This window comes from Lepidochelys olivacea, assembly GCF_965140295.1.
Source record: "Lepidochelys olivacea isolate rLepOli2 genome assembly, chromosome: 6".
Lineage (NCBI taxonomy): Eukaryota > Metazoa > Chordata > Testudines > Cheloniidae > Lepidochelys > Lepidochelys olivacea.
Window position 1 is genome coordinate 105,087,195 of NC_140416.1, and position 17,638 is coordinate 105,104,832.

The window sequence follows — 17,638 nt, forward strand, 5'->3', positions numbered from 1 at the left end:
AACTCCTTCGCTCAGCTGCGCTCCGCTCCGCCAGCCGCCCCACGAACTCCTTCACTCAGCTCCACGGCCCACAAGCAGCTCCTGCCATCCACACACTGCTCCGCGTCGAACTGCTTCACCAGCCGCCCCGCAAACTGCTCCACAATATATCTTCAGGCTCCCCCACTACTTAACACAACACTCAGTGATTTCAGCTCTTAGGTGAATTCAGCTTATAGTAGGGGAGCCCCAGTGCTGGTGCACTGTCAGCCCAAAGTGAGCTCAGCAGCCTATAACTAGACTTCTAATGAAATCAAAATTAGCTCTGATATTCCACAGTGGAGAGAGGAGGAAGTACAATCAGCATGTAAGGCCCTCACCAAGGGGCCCATGCCACCAAGTATTAATACTTGTCCCCAGCCTCTCTCCATTCACACAGTTTTGGAACCCATGACCCTTGCCTAGCGAGTGCTACTTAGATGATGGTGAATCCCTCCATCGTAACAAAAGGCCACGTACAGTTCCAAGCACAGTTCCCATAATCAGGGTAATAACAATTTATTCTTCCTGCCCCAATAACAGAGACACTGGGGATCCCACAGCGGCCAAAGTGACCATTTGGGCAGCTATGGTCTCATTCTAGGCGTGGTGGGTGTGCCTATGCAAATGAGATCTGCCCCTGAAGTTCTTTTCCACAACTTGCCACACCTCACCACCAGATGTCAGGGTGGAGCTCATCCTGACACTGCTTACATCTACACCAAAAAGCAACCATATCCTTTCAGCCAGACATTTATTTTAGAGTAAGGGAAACAACAAAATAAGGAAGAATAAAAGTAAAGTCTGCATGGGTGAGCATAGTGTTGTCTGTTCAGTGATATGCATGCAGATAGGTATAGTCCTTAGAAATTGAAAGGTGCAGTACACAGAAAACAAAGCCATAGCTTTGCACATAGAGCTACATGCACAATCAAATGTGTGCCCAAGTTTATGGCAGTTACAGAAACATGTATTTTTATTGCCTCAAAGACTAATCTCATGTGTTCTCTTCTTCTTCCTCTTCTTTTCCCTTGGTGTCTTCTCTTTATTTCTCTCTTCTCCTCTCTACTATTTGCTTTCACTTTCCTTTTTCTGACAATAATAATAATGATGATAGGAAAATGCTCCGCAGCGTATTTAAGACATTTATCTTCAGTGATGAATTGATTTGACATCCCTGCATAGTGAATTCCTCAATTTTATCCACAGACAAGCAGCATGGCCTACTGAATAGGGCACTGCACTGGAATTCAGGAGACCTGGGTCCAATACCTGGTTCTTCCCTGGTTTGCTGATCTTGGGCAAGTCACTTTTTCCTGTGCCTCAGTTTCCTCATCTATAAAATGGGAATAAATATACTGACTTCCTCAAACACTTTGAGATCCATGGATGCCTTGATCAACCCTGACCTAGAGAGTACACTTAAATGGTAATGGAGTTGCTCATTCCTTATTCCCACTGATTCTTTGGCCTCTTTGCAGACATGGACAGAACGGTCACCAGTTTATGCTAATTGTGATGGTGTTTCTTCTTCTTCTTCTTCTCCAAATAAATAAGAACCAAAGTTCATTTGCAAACTTTCCTGCCATCCAATGCCATTGACAAATGCTTGCAAAGAAGTAAATGAAAATGGGTGTGAACGTGACCAGATTGAATTATGCTGCAGATTTTATGAACACCTTAGTGAATAGTTTTCCTCCTTTGTTTGCTCAACTCTGATTCCATTAACAATCCCTTAATTCAGTGGTTCTTAACCTTCACTGCAGCCTGCACCCCTTTGGTTCTCAAAATATGTTCTCGCACGCCTTATGAAAAATCATTGAAGTAGGTCAGTTCTTTAAACCTAGATATATTTTTTGTTTGTATATTACAGTAATTGTTAAAAAATGTATAATGTTAATGTTAATAAATACATAGGTTTGATGAAACAAAGTAGTTGTACTTACGTGCCTGTGCTTAATTTGCATTTTTGATAATTTACCTTCTAAAAAAATCTGGCATGTCTCGCACCCCCAGAAAGGGCATCTTGCAACCCCAGGGGTGCATGCACTCCAGGTTAAGAACCACTGGCTTAATTCATCCCATCTCCCTGGATGGGAGACCTTGACTCTGCACCTTGAAGGTTGCAGTTGATTTCAGTGCAGGAGACTTTCTGGAGGATCATCTGATTTTACCACCTGCTCACTGTTCGCTGCTGGTGATTCCCAAAAGTCTGAAGCTGTGGAGAATCTATAAACTAATTGTGATGAGATGAGATATGATGAGATTCAAATTGGGATTGCTATGAAGCAAAGATTCTCAAACTGGGAGGCACAGAATGTATTCATGAGAAGCTTTAGGAAGAAAAACTTACTGCACACATTTTATCCACAGCAATGAATAACTAGCAAAGCTGATTCCTCCAGACCTATCAGGTCCTCAGATGGTGCTGTGCATTTGACTCTAGATGACGCTGAGCATTTTGACGGATTTCTGTTAATCTTGAATAGCATTATAGAAAGTTGTTGTCATCTGTAAATTAATCTGTTTGCTACGACATAGGGCTTGTCTTCACTTACCGGGGATCAACGCTACACAATCGATGCACTGGAGGTTGATTTAGCGGGTCTAGTGAAGACCCACTAAATTGACCGCCAATCACTCTCCTGTCGACTCCAAAGTACTCCACCGGAACGAGAAGCATAAGGTAAGTCAACAGGAGAGTGTCTCCCATTGACCCAGCGTGGTGTAGACACCACAGTAAGTCAACCTAAGCTATGTTCATAGATTCATAGATACTAAGGTCAGAAGGGACCATTATGATCATCTAGTCCGACCTCCTGCACAACACAGGCCACAGAATCTCACCCACCCACTCCAGCTATGTTGACTCCAGCTATGTTATTCACGTAGTCTAGATAAGGGCATAGTGTGCACATGGACCATGATCACAGTTGGTCACAGTTTTGCTTTTGCTCTTATTACAATGGATCATTGGCTCATTTGTGCAACAGGAAAAAAACAAAAAAACAACTCAAGTGAAAAACAAAGAAGCCAAAACTGATTTAAGTGAAGCGCTGCTGCCTATATCAGTGCATGTACTTTTGTGGCGAGAGAAGCGGGGGAGTAAACTACTACAGACACAAAGAAGGGAGGGCGGGGGCATGATCAAATAAGTTTGAGAACCACTGCTATAGAAGGGTAGATGTATCAACCTCTGGCCTGGTCATCCAGCACACCTCTTACTACCCTTCTAAACCCACGAGTCAGCATTTGCTGGCAGATATCATATGCTTTGCTCCTGTTGCAAATATGGAGGGAAGCTATGACCTCACAGATGCCCCATTATGGTCACCGTTGGCAAGTGTTTTTTTTTTTTTAATGGTGAAAATGTCTTTCTTGATTTAAATGTGCACAGGTGGAAAATATTAGAGACGAAAGCTGGTGAAGCCTTATTCATTAAAACATGGGACTATTCAGGCCTGATAATGCTCTGTTTGGGCCCACTTTTAATAAATCTCATTCTCTCAGGCGCAGGCGAGAGGCTCATCTCTGTCTCGCCTGCTCTCTCTAGTGTTGTAATTGGCATTGATCCTCATACTTTCAATAAAGGAGTGTGGTTTTCCTTCTCTTAAAACAAGATTTAGTATTCCCAGCATGGTTCCATAATTCATGTATCTGGCACCTCATCTTCCTTTATTACTGAATTGAAATCCTTGGTCACAGACAGTAGCAATTAGTCTCCCAAGCACTTACAGTCCATAACTAAAGCGGTGGCTTTTGCCTTCTGAAAGGATGACATTGCCCCTTCTTAATTCCTCCCAGGACATTCCAGCTCTCCAGTCTTTTTTGTCAGTTAACCTTGGAGATCCAAGCTGTCTGGGGATGTAACTGATTCTACTCCTCTCCGCCTCCCCGTCCAGAAAGGCTGATTTATAGGAATTTTGGTAGGAAACACTGAAAACCTTGCAGAGCCCATTCATTTGCAAGTCTTTTAAGACCAGCCTCATTGCAGAGAGTATCTGTCTGCCTGAATTTTGTTTTTGCAGCTGCCAAGCCTTCTCGGTTTGTAGATTCTCACTTGCTCCTCAGATCCACCACTTGATAGCATAATATTTACATTCAGGGATTGAAGCTCTTTTTTTCCCCCACAAGGTTTGTGGTAAGTAGATTCAGCTGCAGGGGAATATAAAGAGCTCAATCCTACTCTCATGGAAATAAATGGCAAAGCTGCCATTGAAACCAGGGGCAGCAGGATCAGGCCTAAATTGTATAATTGTTCTTTTGCTCCTTCAGTTTCCCCTTGAGACTACCCATTAACGCCTGGAAAGTTTACATTGGCAACCCCCATTAACACTCATTGGAATTATGCTTGGAGATCAACTGTATATTGATGGAAGAATAGGCTTTACATTGATCTCGCTCTTTCTCTCTCTCTGCACTGAGTGAATACTGCAAGAACGCTGGTGAACATTTGCTCACATTTCTTATTTCAGAGTAGCAGCCGTGTTAGTCTGTATTCGCAAAAAGAAAAGGAGTGCTTGTGGCACCTTAGAGACTAACAAATTTATTTGCGCATAAGCTTTCGTGAGCTACAGCTCACTTCCACTGAATGCATCCGATGAAGTGAGCTGTAGCTCACGAAAGCTTATGCTCAAATAAATTTGTTAGTCTCTAAGGTGCCACAAGTACTCCTTTTCTTTTTTCACATTTCTTAGTGAGTGTGATAAGCCCAGTTTGTGTTCTTTTGTATTCACCTTCTGCAAATAGCTGTGCAAACAAATTTCATCTAGACAAATGCTCACGGCAAGTGGGATTTAAGCTTGCATACTCAGTTTCAATTCCAGTATGTTAGCAGCCATTGCTGCAGCTAAAAAACAATTCCACCTTTCAAATGGTAGTTAGCATTAATATTTTCTCCACTTAATTACAATGGTCCTTTGTAACTTCTCCCCGGAGAAAGCAGCTGCTTATAAATAGAATGGGACTGAAATGCCACTGAGACTCGTGGACTATCTACTCTTTCCCTCTCAAAGACAAATCCTCTTCCAAGTCTTTGATCTTCTTATTTTATTTACTGTATAGAAACACCTTTGCATAAAACATTTTCTTTGTGAACCAGCAATAGACTTGTGAGATATACGTTTCTTAGAGATGGCTGGAATTTCTCCCCTCCTTTTTTCTCTTTGAATGTGCAAAGTTCTATTCTGTGCTGCTGGATTCTTGTCACCTGACACAGATAATCTTCTAATCTTCTCTCTGGGGTGACATCAGAGGAGATGATGGAGACTTTTTCTCTCTGGAATACCAAGCTCACATTCAGTTGTGACCAGTAAAAATCTGGCTTTAAAAATCCCAATCTATAGAGCAAAATGTATGTGTCTAATATCAGGATCTCATAGGTACAAAACTACTGTAAATTCTACTGTATATAGTAATTACCACAAATATCTACACTTTATATATTAGTGTCAGTTATAAATATTATTGTAAATGTCATATTCTCCTCCCTTTTTTTCCAATCATCTCCCCCTCCAACATCTGAAAATAATTTGAGAAAATAGCCCTTAATGCTTCTTTGTGATGTATTGTCATTGTTACACATTATCTTGCAATGTTCCCGGGGGAATTCTGTGCCACTGTGTGTGTGCAGAATTCATGTCCTCCACAGATTTATTTTCTTCCCCGCAGAAAAATTACTTCTGACAGGGAAGAAAAGGGAAGCTGCAAAAGCAGTCATGCACCCCTCCCATGTAGCACAGGCGTGCCATTTAGGGCATCCAAAGCAGCCAGTGGAGAAGTAAATCACTGTGGTGGGAGAGGGGCTGGGGATGCCCTGGCTGATAGCTCCTACCCTGCACCAGGCTCAGCTGCTAGTCCTGTCTGGGCTGGGGATGGGGGAGGACAGGACGACTTCTTCTCCTGCAAGGAGTGGTCAGGACCAGGCTGGGTCAGACCCACCCCCCCAGAAACCTCCCCTGGCTGCAGGAAGCTCTGCCCCCCACTTCTTGCCCCCATTGCTCCTCAGCCATGGGGGGGTGTCATTGTATAGAAAACTGCTCCCACATCCTCCCAGCTCCTGTGCATCTGAACCCTCCCCATGCCCAGACCCCCTACTGAGTCTCACCCCCTGAGCCTCCCGAACCCCGACCCCACTGAGCCAAACCCTCTGCAGCCAGACCACCCCACACCAAGCCTCACCCCACTGCATTCAGATACCCACCGAGTCCCTCCCCTCCCCTTGCATCTGGATCTCCACTGTTGCACCCAGAGCACCCTCCACTGAGACCCCTGGACTCAAACCCCCATCCCAATGAGCCCCACCCCTCTGCACCCGGAGCCCTCCGCTGAGCCCCCCACACCCAGACCCTCTCTACTGAGCCCCAACCACCTTCAGCTGGAACCCACCAATGAGCCCCTATGCATCCAGATCTCCCCTGCACCCAGATTGCTCCTCACAGAGCCCTCTCACCCCACACCTGGATCCTGCCCTCCACACTTTTGATCCTTCCAGGATGAGCCTACCTGCCCACACCTGGATTGGGGGCCAGGGCTGGGCATGCTTCCAAGATTCTGTCCCTCTTGCTTGCTTGGTTCAGAGGGGAAGGGCCTTGGGGTGTTTCTGGGGCAGACCTGGCCCTTGAGCTGTGTCAGGGTCGGATGCAGCCTCACCGGTGAGTCCATGTCCCGGGAGGGTGGAGGGCAGCAAGCTGATCTTCCACCTCTGTGCAGCCAGTAGCCTGTGCTCCCCACTGCCATGCTGGAGCCCTCTGTATTTACTGACAAATAAAATTTGCAGAATTTTTAAATATTGCGTGCAGAATTTTTATTTGATTGGTGCAGAATTCCCTCAGGAGTATTGCAAGAAACATATTACGCTTCTCTACCCCCCCCCCCCCCAATGGAAAATCCAAAAAGATCATGTGTCAGAAGACCATAGGGGGAAAATGCCTTTCGTTGGCACTTAATGGTCATTGTGGTTTGGGTCTGAACTTGCTTGCTTTACTTAGGCAACGTTTCCATTGATTAAGGAGCAGAGGATGAGGCCTTTATACCAGCTGTTCTATAACCATTAATTTGCTGTATGATAAATCAAGAACTGAAGTGTAACCATCACAGTGAAGGTAAAAGTTAAGACTGATTCATGGTTTTGTCCTAAATACTAGGAACTGGATGATGGCTCCCCACTCCGACCACTTCACGTCGTTCTGGTGGTGAAAAGGGGCCAGAATGGCCCCCTTGGAAATGACCCCAGTGGAGCAAAGGCACAGGGTCACCACAGGCAGCCTTACCCCATGCTCCTGTGCAGCCCCCAGAGTAGGGGGCGGGGCCTGGGTGGGACCTGGGGCAGGAGAGAGTGAGTTCATCCTCTGGAGACTCCGGTAATTCTCGTATTTTGAAGGGGTGTTCGGTGACGGGAGATACATTAGGCCTGATTCGCCTCTCGTTTATGGACCATTTTACAACAGTGTAACTCAAGTGACTCCAGTAGCATTACTCCTGATTTATACTCAGGTGACAGGAGATTCAGGCCCCTTGTCTTCCCACTGGCCACAACCAGTATGTTTGTTCAGGCAAAAAAATGTTTTTATTAATGAATCCATAACTTTGAAAAAAGCCATGTCCTCTGCTGTTGAGAGCATAGACCGTCTGCTTCACAGGCGCCTGATTGATACATGAAAATTACCTGGGGACACTTTTAACTTGCAGGACTGACCTTTTTTTTTTTTTTTTATGCTCTAAGTGTCTGATTTTATATGCTGATGTAAATGTACTAATTTCAGCCGACCGCTTCTTTCCATCTCCCCACCCAACCCCCTGTTTCCTAATAGACAGGAATCTCTTCACACAGCGAAAAATATTCCAACCTGATTTGCATAAATTAGAAGGGAGGGAACATATTTCAGTCATTTTCTATTTAAAAAGCATAGAAATCACACAGATGTGAGATATAAATGTCTGCGGAATTGGACTATAAGATGCTCATGGACAAGTGCAAATGTAATAATTAGATCTGACTTGATTACCTCAAGAAATCATTCTCACTCTCAGTGATTTCCCTCTGCCAGGAGAGAGAAATGGAGAGTGAATGAGAACACTTCATCTGTACCACCAGATAAGTGACACGATTAGCGGAGCCCTTTCACGGGTGATTCTAGAGCGTGCTGACCCTACTGCTCTTACCACACTCCAGCGGGGTGTGAGGTCCAGCCAATGCCAGTCACAGCTTCCTCCGCTGCATGAGGGGTTTAGACCAGCACAACTACATCCATGGCTGGAAATGGGGCAAATTCCACCTATAAGCTAGGCCTAAGGGCCTAATCCTGCAAACCCCTATACCTATGGGACCACTCGGGGAGTGAAGTCACACATGTATATGTTTCATAGAATCATAGAATTCAAGAAGTCATCAAGTTCAGCCCACTGTCCTGAGGCAGGATCAAGTAAACCCAGATCATCCCTCACAGGGGTTTGTCCAACCTGTTCTTAAAAATCACGAAAGATCCATAGATTCTGTTCCCCAGTGAAGAAGTACCCCCTCCAGCATGAGAGAACCCCATTCTCCCTTTCCATCCCATAAAGAGGGAATTTCTGCTCCTCTCACAATCAAGCCATCTCTTTTTCCACCCACCCCCTATCCTCTTCCCCAGCTGTAGGATAATTCTCTTCACACTGAGGGATCTCCCCATTTTCTCCCTCCTCAGAATTTCAAAGCAATTCATGGATCAAGCCCCAGGTACATTAAAGATGGAATTTTGAGCTGTGAGCCATTGTTATCGCTGTCCTCTTCAGGGACAATGAAGCGTACAAAGCCCAACTTGAAGTGTGTGAGGTCTCAGGACAGAGCATGCTCAATCAAGGGAGTCTGACTGTGGAACAAACTTCCTGAAGAGAGAGCTGAATCCAGAGCCCTGATCAATGACCATCTTTAGAAAACTCTGCAAACTTTCCTCTTCTAAAAAACCTGTCCACCATAAGAATAGCAGAACTGTCTCCATAAGGCTGTGGATAAAATTTTCATAAGCGCCTATGTGATTTAGGCACCAAGGGCCAGATTTTCAAAGGTATTTAGTTGCCTAAAGATGTGGATAAGCACCTAATGGAATTTTCAAACAGATTGGGTACCTCATTCCCATTTGAAAGCATTAGGAGTGAGGTGTCTAACTCACTTAAGCACTTTTGTAAATTCTGTTAGGTGACTATCTGCACCTTTAGGTGCCTAAATCTACAAATACCTTTGTAAATTTGGCCCTTTCTCATTGAAAGTCAATGGGACTTGGGATCCTAGGTCACTTAGGTGCTTAAATTTATTTTACCCTGTATGTTTTAATGACCATGACTTTGGAATAAGACCATGAGCCAGAAGCTTGCTCATGCTCAAGACTCCATGAATTCTTACAAATGTTCTGTGAATGTCCTTTCTGGCAGAGCATAGAAGAATGATCTGAGTTTTTTAAATAGCATTAAACCACATAATGTAAGAATAGATAACATATTCTAGGGCACATAAAACATGCTTTCTAGCACTTTATCATTTTTAACACATATTCTATATGGAGTTTGGTGCTTTGTTCTCTATCTGCTTTAAGGTTGGGCTGTTCCAAGGCAGTAGAGGGAGAACCAGCTCTGGAACAACCTTCCAGAGGAGATCAGGTGAATCCGGAGTCTGATCATCTTTAGGAAATGTTACAAAACCTTCCTCTCCGAGAAAGCCTTTCCATCATAAGTGACTCTCCCAATTTGAGCAGCCCTTTTATTTTCCCCAAATCCCACCAAGAAAACTCTGACCCCAAGCAGAGCTCCAACCCTGTAAATGGGGGGGTGGCCCAGGAACTCCATTAAGGGACTTTGCTATTGCTGTAGATTTTACGTGGGAGGTGCTTAGATAATACAGTGATGTGTGCTGTAAGATAGATAGACAGACACCCAACTCCCATTGAATTTTATGGAGCCTGACTCCCTTGCAGTCCTTTGGAAATCACAGCCTAGAGCCATTATTGACACCTATTTAATAACACTTTTCTCATATTATCTTAACAATTATTCAAATGTGTGTTGTGATTTCCACTCCCTTTTATTCTTTAACTCAAATTATGGCTCTTGCACTTTTTGCCATGGTGAACACCCAGCCTTACTCATAACTTCACCTTTGCTCTCTATCAAAAGGTGATTCCTCTCTCCCCCTAGAATCCCAGAGTAAATAAGGTTCTGCTCCTTTTTGAGTACGATGAGAGTGGAGAGAATTATAGTTTTCACATGAAAAAAAATTCTTATAACCACTAAAAAAACCAAAACACCTTTATGGCCCAAATGGCTAGGAGTAGAAAGTTTAAACCAGGGAGGGCAATAGCCCTCTTTGAGGATAAGTGTCATGAGTGTAAAAATGAAAATTTGTTTTTATGTGACCAAGCTATGACCTTTTGGATAATTGTATGTCCTGCATAAGCCTCTTGCACAGAGTTCTTCACAAAGTCCCTGATCCTGCAAACACTTACTCATGTTTAGCTTTACTCAGGGGAGCAGTTCCATTGACTTCAATGGGGCTATTCACATGCATAAAGTTAAGCTTGAGTGGAAGCACTTGCAAGATCGGGACCTAACTGTGCAAAGTGCCTTGCTAAGAAGGCTGTATATGCATGTGTGGCCAATACACTTAAGTAGTGAAAAGTGCACTGAAGTTTCACAAGAAGTTGGGGAGAGCAGCTGTGCCCTTTGTAAAGTGTGCAAGACAGAGCTCTGCTCTGATGCTCAACAGCTGGAGAAAAAGCAAAGCTCCAAAAGCAGGTCCAGACTGTCCCTCCCAGATCTGTGCCTGGAAGGTTTCTTCCATGTATGGATCTTCCCCTTATCCCTTGGTGCAGAAGTGGGGCTCAGTCACTTCTGTGGAGTCATCCTTCTCCCTCCAGATCTGACAGAGGGTGCTCTGAGTTTGGGGCTTATGTGGAGGAGGGAGTAGAAGAATGGACAGGGCCCAGAGGGGGCACATAGCCTCTCTCTCCAGCCCTGTAGAGCATCCCTGGAAAACAGAATGCAGGATGCAACTTTATTATCATGTCTGCACAGCTGCCATCCATGTGAGTGTCCCCTCACTGAATAACCGTCTTGTAGCTCCACCAGGAGACCTACAGGTTGCCACAGCCTGGGACACTGCCTGGTAGAGCATCTCCAATTAAGCTTCATGCCAGTGACCAGGAATGAGAAAAGACCATCAGGGCCAGAGCCTGTGCAGAGGCACAGGACCTCTCCACTTCCCCTTAGTCTCTCAAAGTTCCGGGGCAAGTCCCTTTTCCACCCACTCCAATGAAATAACAATGACCGAATGCAGAGCAGGAATTTCCTCACCTAGCTTCCCCTCTGTAGGGTGTTTTCAGGAGAGGACAATCCAGGACAATAACTGGAGAGAGGCCTGTCCTGGGCACTTTCTGAGGTGCATGGCAAAGGGCAATCTGGTGTGTCACTGTGCACCATACTCAAGAAAAGCAAGGGCTCCTGAATCATTGACGTCACACATTTGACATGCACCTGGGAAGAGTATATATATACGTACATATATGTACATATGTATATCTATACGCTCAGCATGCACCTGGGGAGAGTATATGTGGCTTTCTGCCTCGCCTTCCAGGCAACTCCCCTACACCAGGAGCTCCCCAGAAGTGCAAAGGGGATGGATCAGGAACAGCATCTGCTCCTCTGTAGTGTTTAGAATGTTGTGAAAAGAGGCAGGACTCCTGTGGAGTCTAAGAACAGGACTGTTCAGCTCTGAGGAGCTTTCCCTCTTTGTTCAGGCCCATAGCTAGTCCATAGATCTAGATATATACCAAGGCAAAAGCTACACAGTGTATCTCAGGAATGACACTAACTCAGCAGAGAACTAGGAATGCCCTAGGACAGTGGTTTTCAACCTGTGGTCCTTTGACCCTGGGGGTCAACAGACTATGTCTAAGATTTCCAAAGGGGTCCACGCCTCCATTTGACATTTTTTAGGGGTCCGCACATGGAGAAAGGTTGAAAACTACTGTCCTAGCACTGCAGCTCCCGCCACAAGCTTCACCTCACAGCAATTAGCCAGTTTGTTCGATACAGATTTTCAGCTTAGCGCTTAAAAGCAGTTTCATAAATATTCTATGGCCTTTCAAGCCGTGTAATTTGCCTCTGTGACATTAAAGAGGAAACTCTGTGGAGGGGAGGGATGACAACAAATTTATCCACCAATAGCATGCTCTTTTGGCACAAAAGCACATTCTTATCTTTACATCCCATAATGAGAAGGCAAAGACGGGATTGTTGCTACAACTCCCTGGGTGGGTAGATGTACATTATAGGAGAAGGGTTAGATATTTTTTCCTCTGCTTACCCTAACAGAAGAAACTGAGTTTGTATTTTCCTGTGGTTTTTCTACGTACGGTTGAAGAGAACTGTTCACATGATGTCAGACTGCGAGGGACTGGTTGTGGGTAAGTGCCAGATTTATATTTACCACAGTGTCCTGCCGACTACGTATATATTTACCACAGTGTCCTTCACGTTCTCAGATTGCAAAGTCACACACAAACCCGCTCGGTTTTGAAGGGAGTCTGAGCCATTGCAGGGGAAGAAATCTCATGCATCAGCAGAGTTCTGCAAGCTCTTAGTTACAAAATGTACTCGGGTAGCTGCTATTGGGTGGCTAGCCTATGAAGTTACATTTTCTTAATAAAGGCATGAAAAATAAATGAGACTGCCTTTAGCTAATCAGGGAAGCAGTCTGATTCTGTCAAAATGACAGGATCACAATTTGTGCTCTGGAGCCTCTAAGCAAGAATTTCTGGGAACAGTTTTTGAAACAACTGCCCTGTATATGCACTATGTTAACACATCGATTAACCTTTTCAAATGGCAAGGGGCTGCAGAAAAGACAGCTGAATGTAATAAAGATGGGTCCTTTACTGAGAGAAAATACATACTCTCTGCACTTTATTTTCAAAATCAGTGCCTTGTGTATGCTGCCTATAGCTGAAAAGGTGTCGTTCCCTGACACACATAGCTAGGTCAAACTTTGCTGCACAGGAGTCTGCGGCATGTGGTAGGAAGACATTTCTTAGCCTTTTTGTTTTCTGCCTTTGTATACATAATGTAAACATTTGCTAGATTTTCTGCATGAAAGGAAATTCTTGTGGGGACATTGGAGTGATTCTGTGCCAAGGCTTTTGTTCAATAAAAGTGTTCCATTTAAAAACACTACTTGTATTTTGTCATTGCAAGTATTTGTCTTCTCATATTTATAGTGGAATAATTTAGTTTGACTGGCTTGTGATGGCAGAGAGTCAGAGACCAGGTTCTTGCTTTAAAAGTGGAGGTGAAGAGGGGGGAAAGTGGATGAACCATTTCCCCCCTCTCTCATTGTTTCCACTTCAGGGAAGGGGCAATATTAAAAAAAAAAAGGGTAAAAATATGAATATTTTAGTTCAGCATAAGCCGTACCATGGGCAATTTCCTATGCCAGCAGAAGGTCGCTATCATTGTATGAAGGCAGAGCAGAAGTCTATGAAGATGAAAATGTCTTGCTTACCTTATCAATGGGCTGATACCATACCAGAATAGCTTCCTTTCTTCAGCAAAGCTGGCCTTGACTTTAACAGCTTGAGCTATATGTGCTTATTAAGGACTCAGAGTTGAACAGGGATATTTCAGGACAACACTGACAATATTTAGCTGGCATCTGATATTAATGATGAAACTGATATCCGGCATGCAAGGCATGATGGGTGTGAAAGTTGCTTATATCTGAATTATCTTTGCAATTGCAAGGGCCCAGGATGTTTCCTTTGCAGAAAGTTGTTGACAGTGTGTAGCTTTATGGGTTTGGGGTTGTTTTTTTGAGGGGAGGGAGGATGGGAGTTGTTGGATGAAGAAGGGAATAAATATCAGAGATGGGTCGAGCTGTAAAGTTTGGATCTTGATGCAGCTCTGAAACTTTCCTGCACTTGCAGGCTGTTCAGAGCAGGAGGTTTGGTTTCCTCACCATCGTTCTCATATTCTCCCCTCCTTCTCCAGTCATCTTGGCAACGTCTCCAGTCCACTCACTACCTCCTGTACCAGACATCATGGCTGACCCATGCTCTTTTCACTCTCCCTGATACGGGGCAGAGCTAGCTGGGTGGTAGCCAAACCTGTGGACACCACATGTGATTTCCTGGATTTAGTGCTGTGCATGTGTAGAGTCATAAGTATCACTATTGCACTGTATGTGGTTATTAAACTATTTTTAATATTCTAGTTGCTGACAGTTTGTCTCATGTTAATGGATTTGGGGAAGACCAAATAATTCCCTTGATGGTAACATTTTTTTCCACCACTATTTGGAAGATTAAAACTTTATCAATAAAATCTCTGTAAATAAGGGTATAAAACATGAATAGAAAAGTCTCTGTTACAATATGATTACAACATGATGGTCCAAATACCACCCTACTGATTCCGATGAGAATTGTATGGTGTAATTGAGGCCAACATTTGACCTCGTATTTTTAAGACTCATGTTGAATGGGCCTAGACAATAGACTTGCAAAAAAGTTACAGTAATATATTTAAGATTAACATTGTAAAGTGGCTAGACAATACAGATTTATTTATAGCACAGTGTGTGTGTGTGTGTGTGTGTATGTATTTACTCTGTACTATAAATAGGTCTGTATTGTCTAGCCACATTACAACGTTAATCTTATATAAAATAATTGTAACAACCTTTTGGAACGTATACGCCTAATAAACAATCTTACAAATTAAAGTTTATAGTTACAGTAAATGAATGCCAAAATTTCTACACGACTTTCAGCCTACACAAGAATGTAGTAGGAACAGTTGCATAATTGTTCAGGTCAGATAAGCGTTACAGAGAAAATTGTTGAATATGTCCTTTTGATTTTAAGTAGCAGGATATGAACTGGCCAATGTAACTTTTTAACAATAAACTTCATTTAATAGTAAAACTTATATTTCTGAATTAGAAAGAACTAGGCAGCTTTTCAGGGTCTAAACATTGAGTTTTTACTTCTGTAACACAGAGGCTTGTGACTTATGTTAGGTTCCCATATGCCTACAGTGTTTCATTGGTTCAGAATAGAATGTTAAATGGGCAGAAGACAACAGCCTGTAGAAAGAAGTTTCATTTTGTCTTTTCAATATAGCATATGAGACACAGAAACTGTCAGAGTTGCAGAAATGTTTAAAATAATTCACTGTCAGACTGGACTGAATTCCACCCAAAATGTGCTTGTGCACTTTAAAGTGCTGAGATCAAAATGAATCAATTAGTGAACAGAATTTTTAAATTTATTCCATTAATTTTCCGAGACTATTGTGACATGAGTATATAAAGACAAAAGAAGGATCAGTCACTTCAGGACAAGTGCACTGCCTTCAGTTTCTTTCATATTAGCAATTATTGATATACCGATGCTATCCATTAGTGCGAGGTACATAGATTTACTGTCATTGCTACATGCAGATAAAAGCAAAATACATCAATTATTTAAGTGCTTCCCTGGGTGTGTACTATTTTTCTCTTGTAAGAAGACACAGTTCAGTCTCTGTACAACTGAACCACCTTTCATGCTCCCAGCATTTTGATTAGGAACAAGTGAGTCATAATGGTTCTGGTTCTTACCATAACCTCCCAGACTTCAGATAAACCTCTGAAGTCAAGGAAAGGTCCTTAAAATGTCTGTTCACTTATTTTCCCCTCAGAAACTGTTCATGAGAGAGTAACAGTACAGACTAGTTGTGAATAGCATCATTCTTTTGCTATAGTCCTGGAGAATTCAGCTGTGCTGTGATATAGATTTTTATTGCCAAGAGTGGGCACTACAGTTCAAATATAGAGAATCTCACCGATACATCTGTTATCTTTTATTTAGTAAAATGTTGCTCACATATGGAAGAAAGAGAATTGATTTCTCTAGGTCTGCCGCAGGTGTCAGGGGGCCCAGTACTTTTCCTCCCAAACTCTTATATTTGTTTGTACAGAGGAAGGGAAAAAAAACCTATGAAGTGTGTTCTTGAACACCTCATTAAATATCACCCCACATCAGATGAGAATTGTACATTTCAACATGCCCTGGAGATGTTGTGGGCACCTGGCTAAAATGTGGTGTGCTTCTCGGGAAAGGGATATCCCAGGAACCTATAGGCAGTACAGGTGTCTTACTAGACACACCATCTAGTCAGGTTATACAGGGGTACATTTGGGCCTGCACTGAGAACTTGGTTAGCAGTGCTGTTGATAATGGGTGAAAGGAAATAGAATCCAGCTCACTCTCTCATAGTCACGTTGTCTCCGCAGGACTAATGGGAATCAGAAATTATAAAAATAGATTTTTGTCACTAAAAGCAGGAGGGATGGCACAGCAGACGCACAGGGAGCAGATCTGTCCAGGGAAATTGCCCCATTTTTATGTAGTCCCTTTTTAAATTAGAACAAGGCTTTGAAATGGTTTTTAAGGAGGCACAGTGGAAAGTATTTAGCTTTTTGCTCTTTATGGCAGGAGCAGACATTTTGCAGAACAAGAGCCCAATCCTACAAATGCTTAGGCACTTGATGAGTAGTCTCATTAAATTCATGCATTTGCAGGATTGGACCCTAACAATTGGCCCCATGCTCATGTTATGTCAGCAAGGGCTATGTGCAATATAAAATTAGTGCCCCCAATTTCCTGGGGTAAGGAGGAGGCTATGAGCCTTATTTCTTGTGTTTGCCCCAACTGCCCAATACAGATCAGAGCTATTGATTAACTGGAATCAGCCAGCCCTCTCAGGATTGTTGGTCCTCTCGGGCGTAAATGTTAGCTTCCCAACTCCACTCAAAATAGGCTGCGCTTTGTGCAACACTGCCTTATGTATTGAGGTCCCTCAGCAAGTTTGGATGCTTGAAGACCTGGGCCCTGCAAACGCCCCAGACAGTAATGCTAGAGCAACCTTGTAATCAATAAAAGGAAACCACCATAAACTTTTCAGCACTGGGGAAATATGCTCTGAGGACCAAATTCTCAGCTATTGTAAATGGGTGCAACTCTGTTGAAGTCAGTGGGGCTGTGCCCCTTTACACCAACAGAAAATTTGGCCCTGAATGTTAAGTCCAGAGGAGACAGATGCCTTTGCTGGTTATCTGGAGCTTGTGTAACCCACACACCACCTGGGTGTGGTGTTCTGTCCTATCTAGTGGCACCGAGACCACTTAAAAAGAGAGATTAAGGAGTTTGCTCTACAGCCTTAGCTAACAGCCAGTTGGCTTTTAGCTCATGTGGTAGAGACTCATGCACTAAGCTCTAGAGGTCCCAGGTTCAATCCTGCCCACTGACGACCAGGGTCTATTGGCATTACAAGTGGGGGCTCGTCCGGGATTTCAACTGGGAAGACTCTGAAGCATGGGACATGCTTCCTCAGCTAGGGGAAGTATGTAACCCCCACACCTTCTGGGTGTGGTGTTCTGTCCCATGTAGTGGCACCAAGACCACTTAGAGAGAGAAAGCAATTAATGAGTCTGCGCTACGGCCTTCGCTAACAGGCAGTTGGCTTTTGGCTCATGCACTAAGCTCCAGAGGTCACTGGTTCAATCCCACCCGCGGCGACCAGCATCTGTCAGTGTTACACTTGTACAATG

The 17,638-nt window shown here is 43.6% G+C and overlaps 1 protein-coding gene across 1 annotated transcript in view; it reads left to right on the forward strand.

Moving 5' to 3' along the window:
• The first annotated feature begins 12,303 nt into the window (after positions 1 to 12,303).
• The window catches only part of EML1 (EMAP like 1), a 197,718-nt gene continuing 192,383 nt past the window's right edge, over positions 12,304 to 17,638 (forward strand). Inside the window, exon 1 of the mRNA XM_084630680.1 lies at positions 12,304 to 12,455. Coding sequence (XP_084486806.1) covers positions 12,425 to 12,455 — 31 coding nt within the window. The 5' untranslated portion in view covers positions 12,304 to 12,424. The remainder of the gene's footprint in view (positions 12,456 to 17,638) is intronic.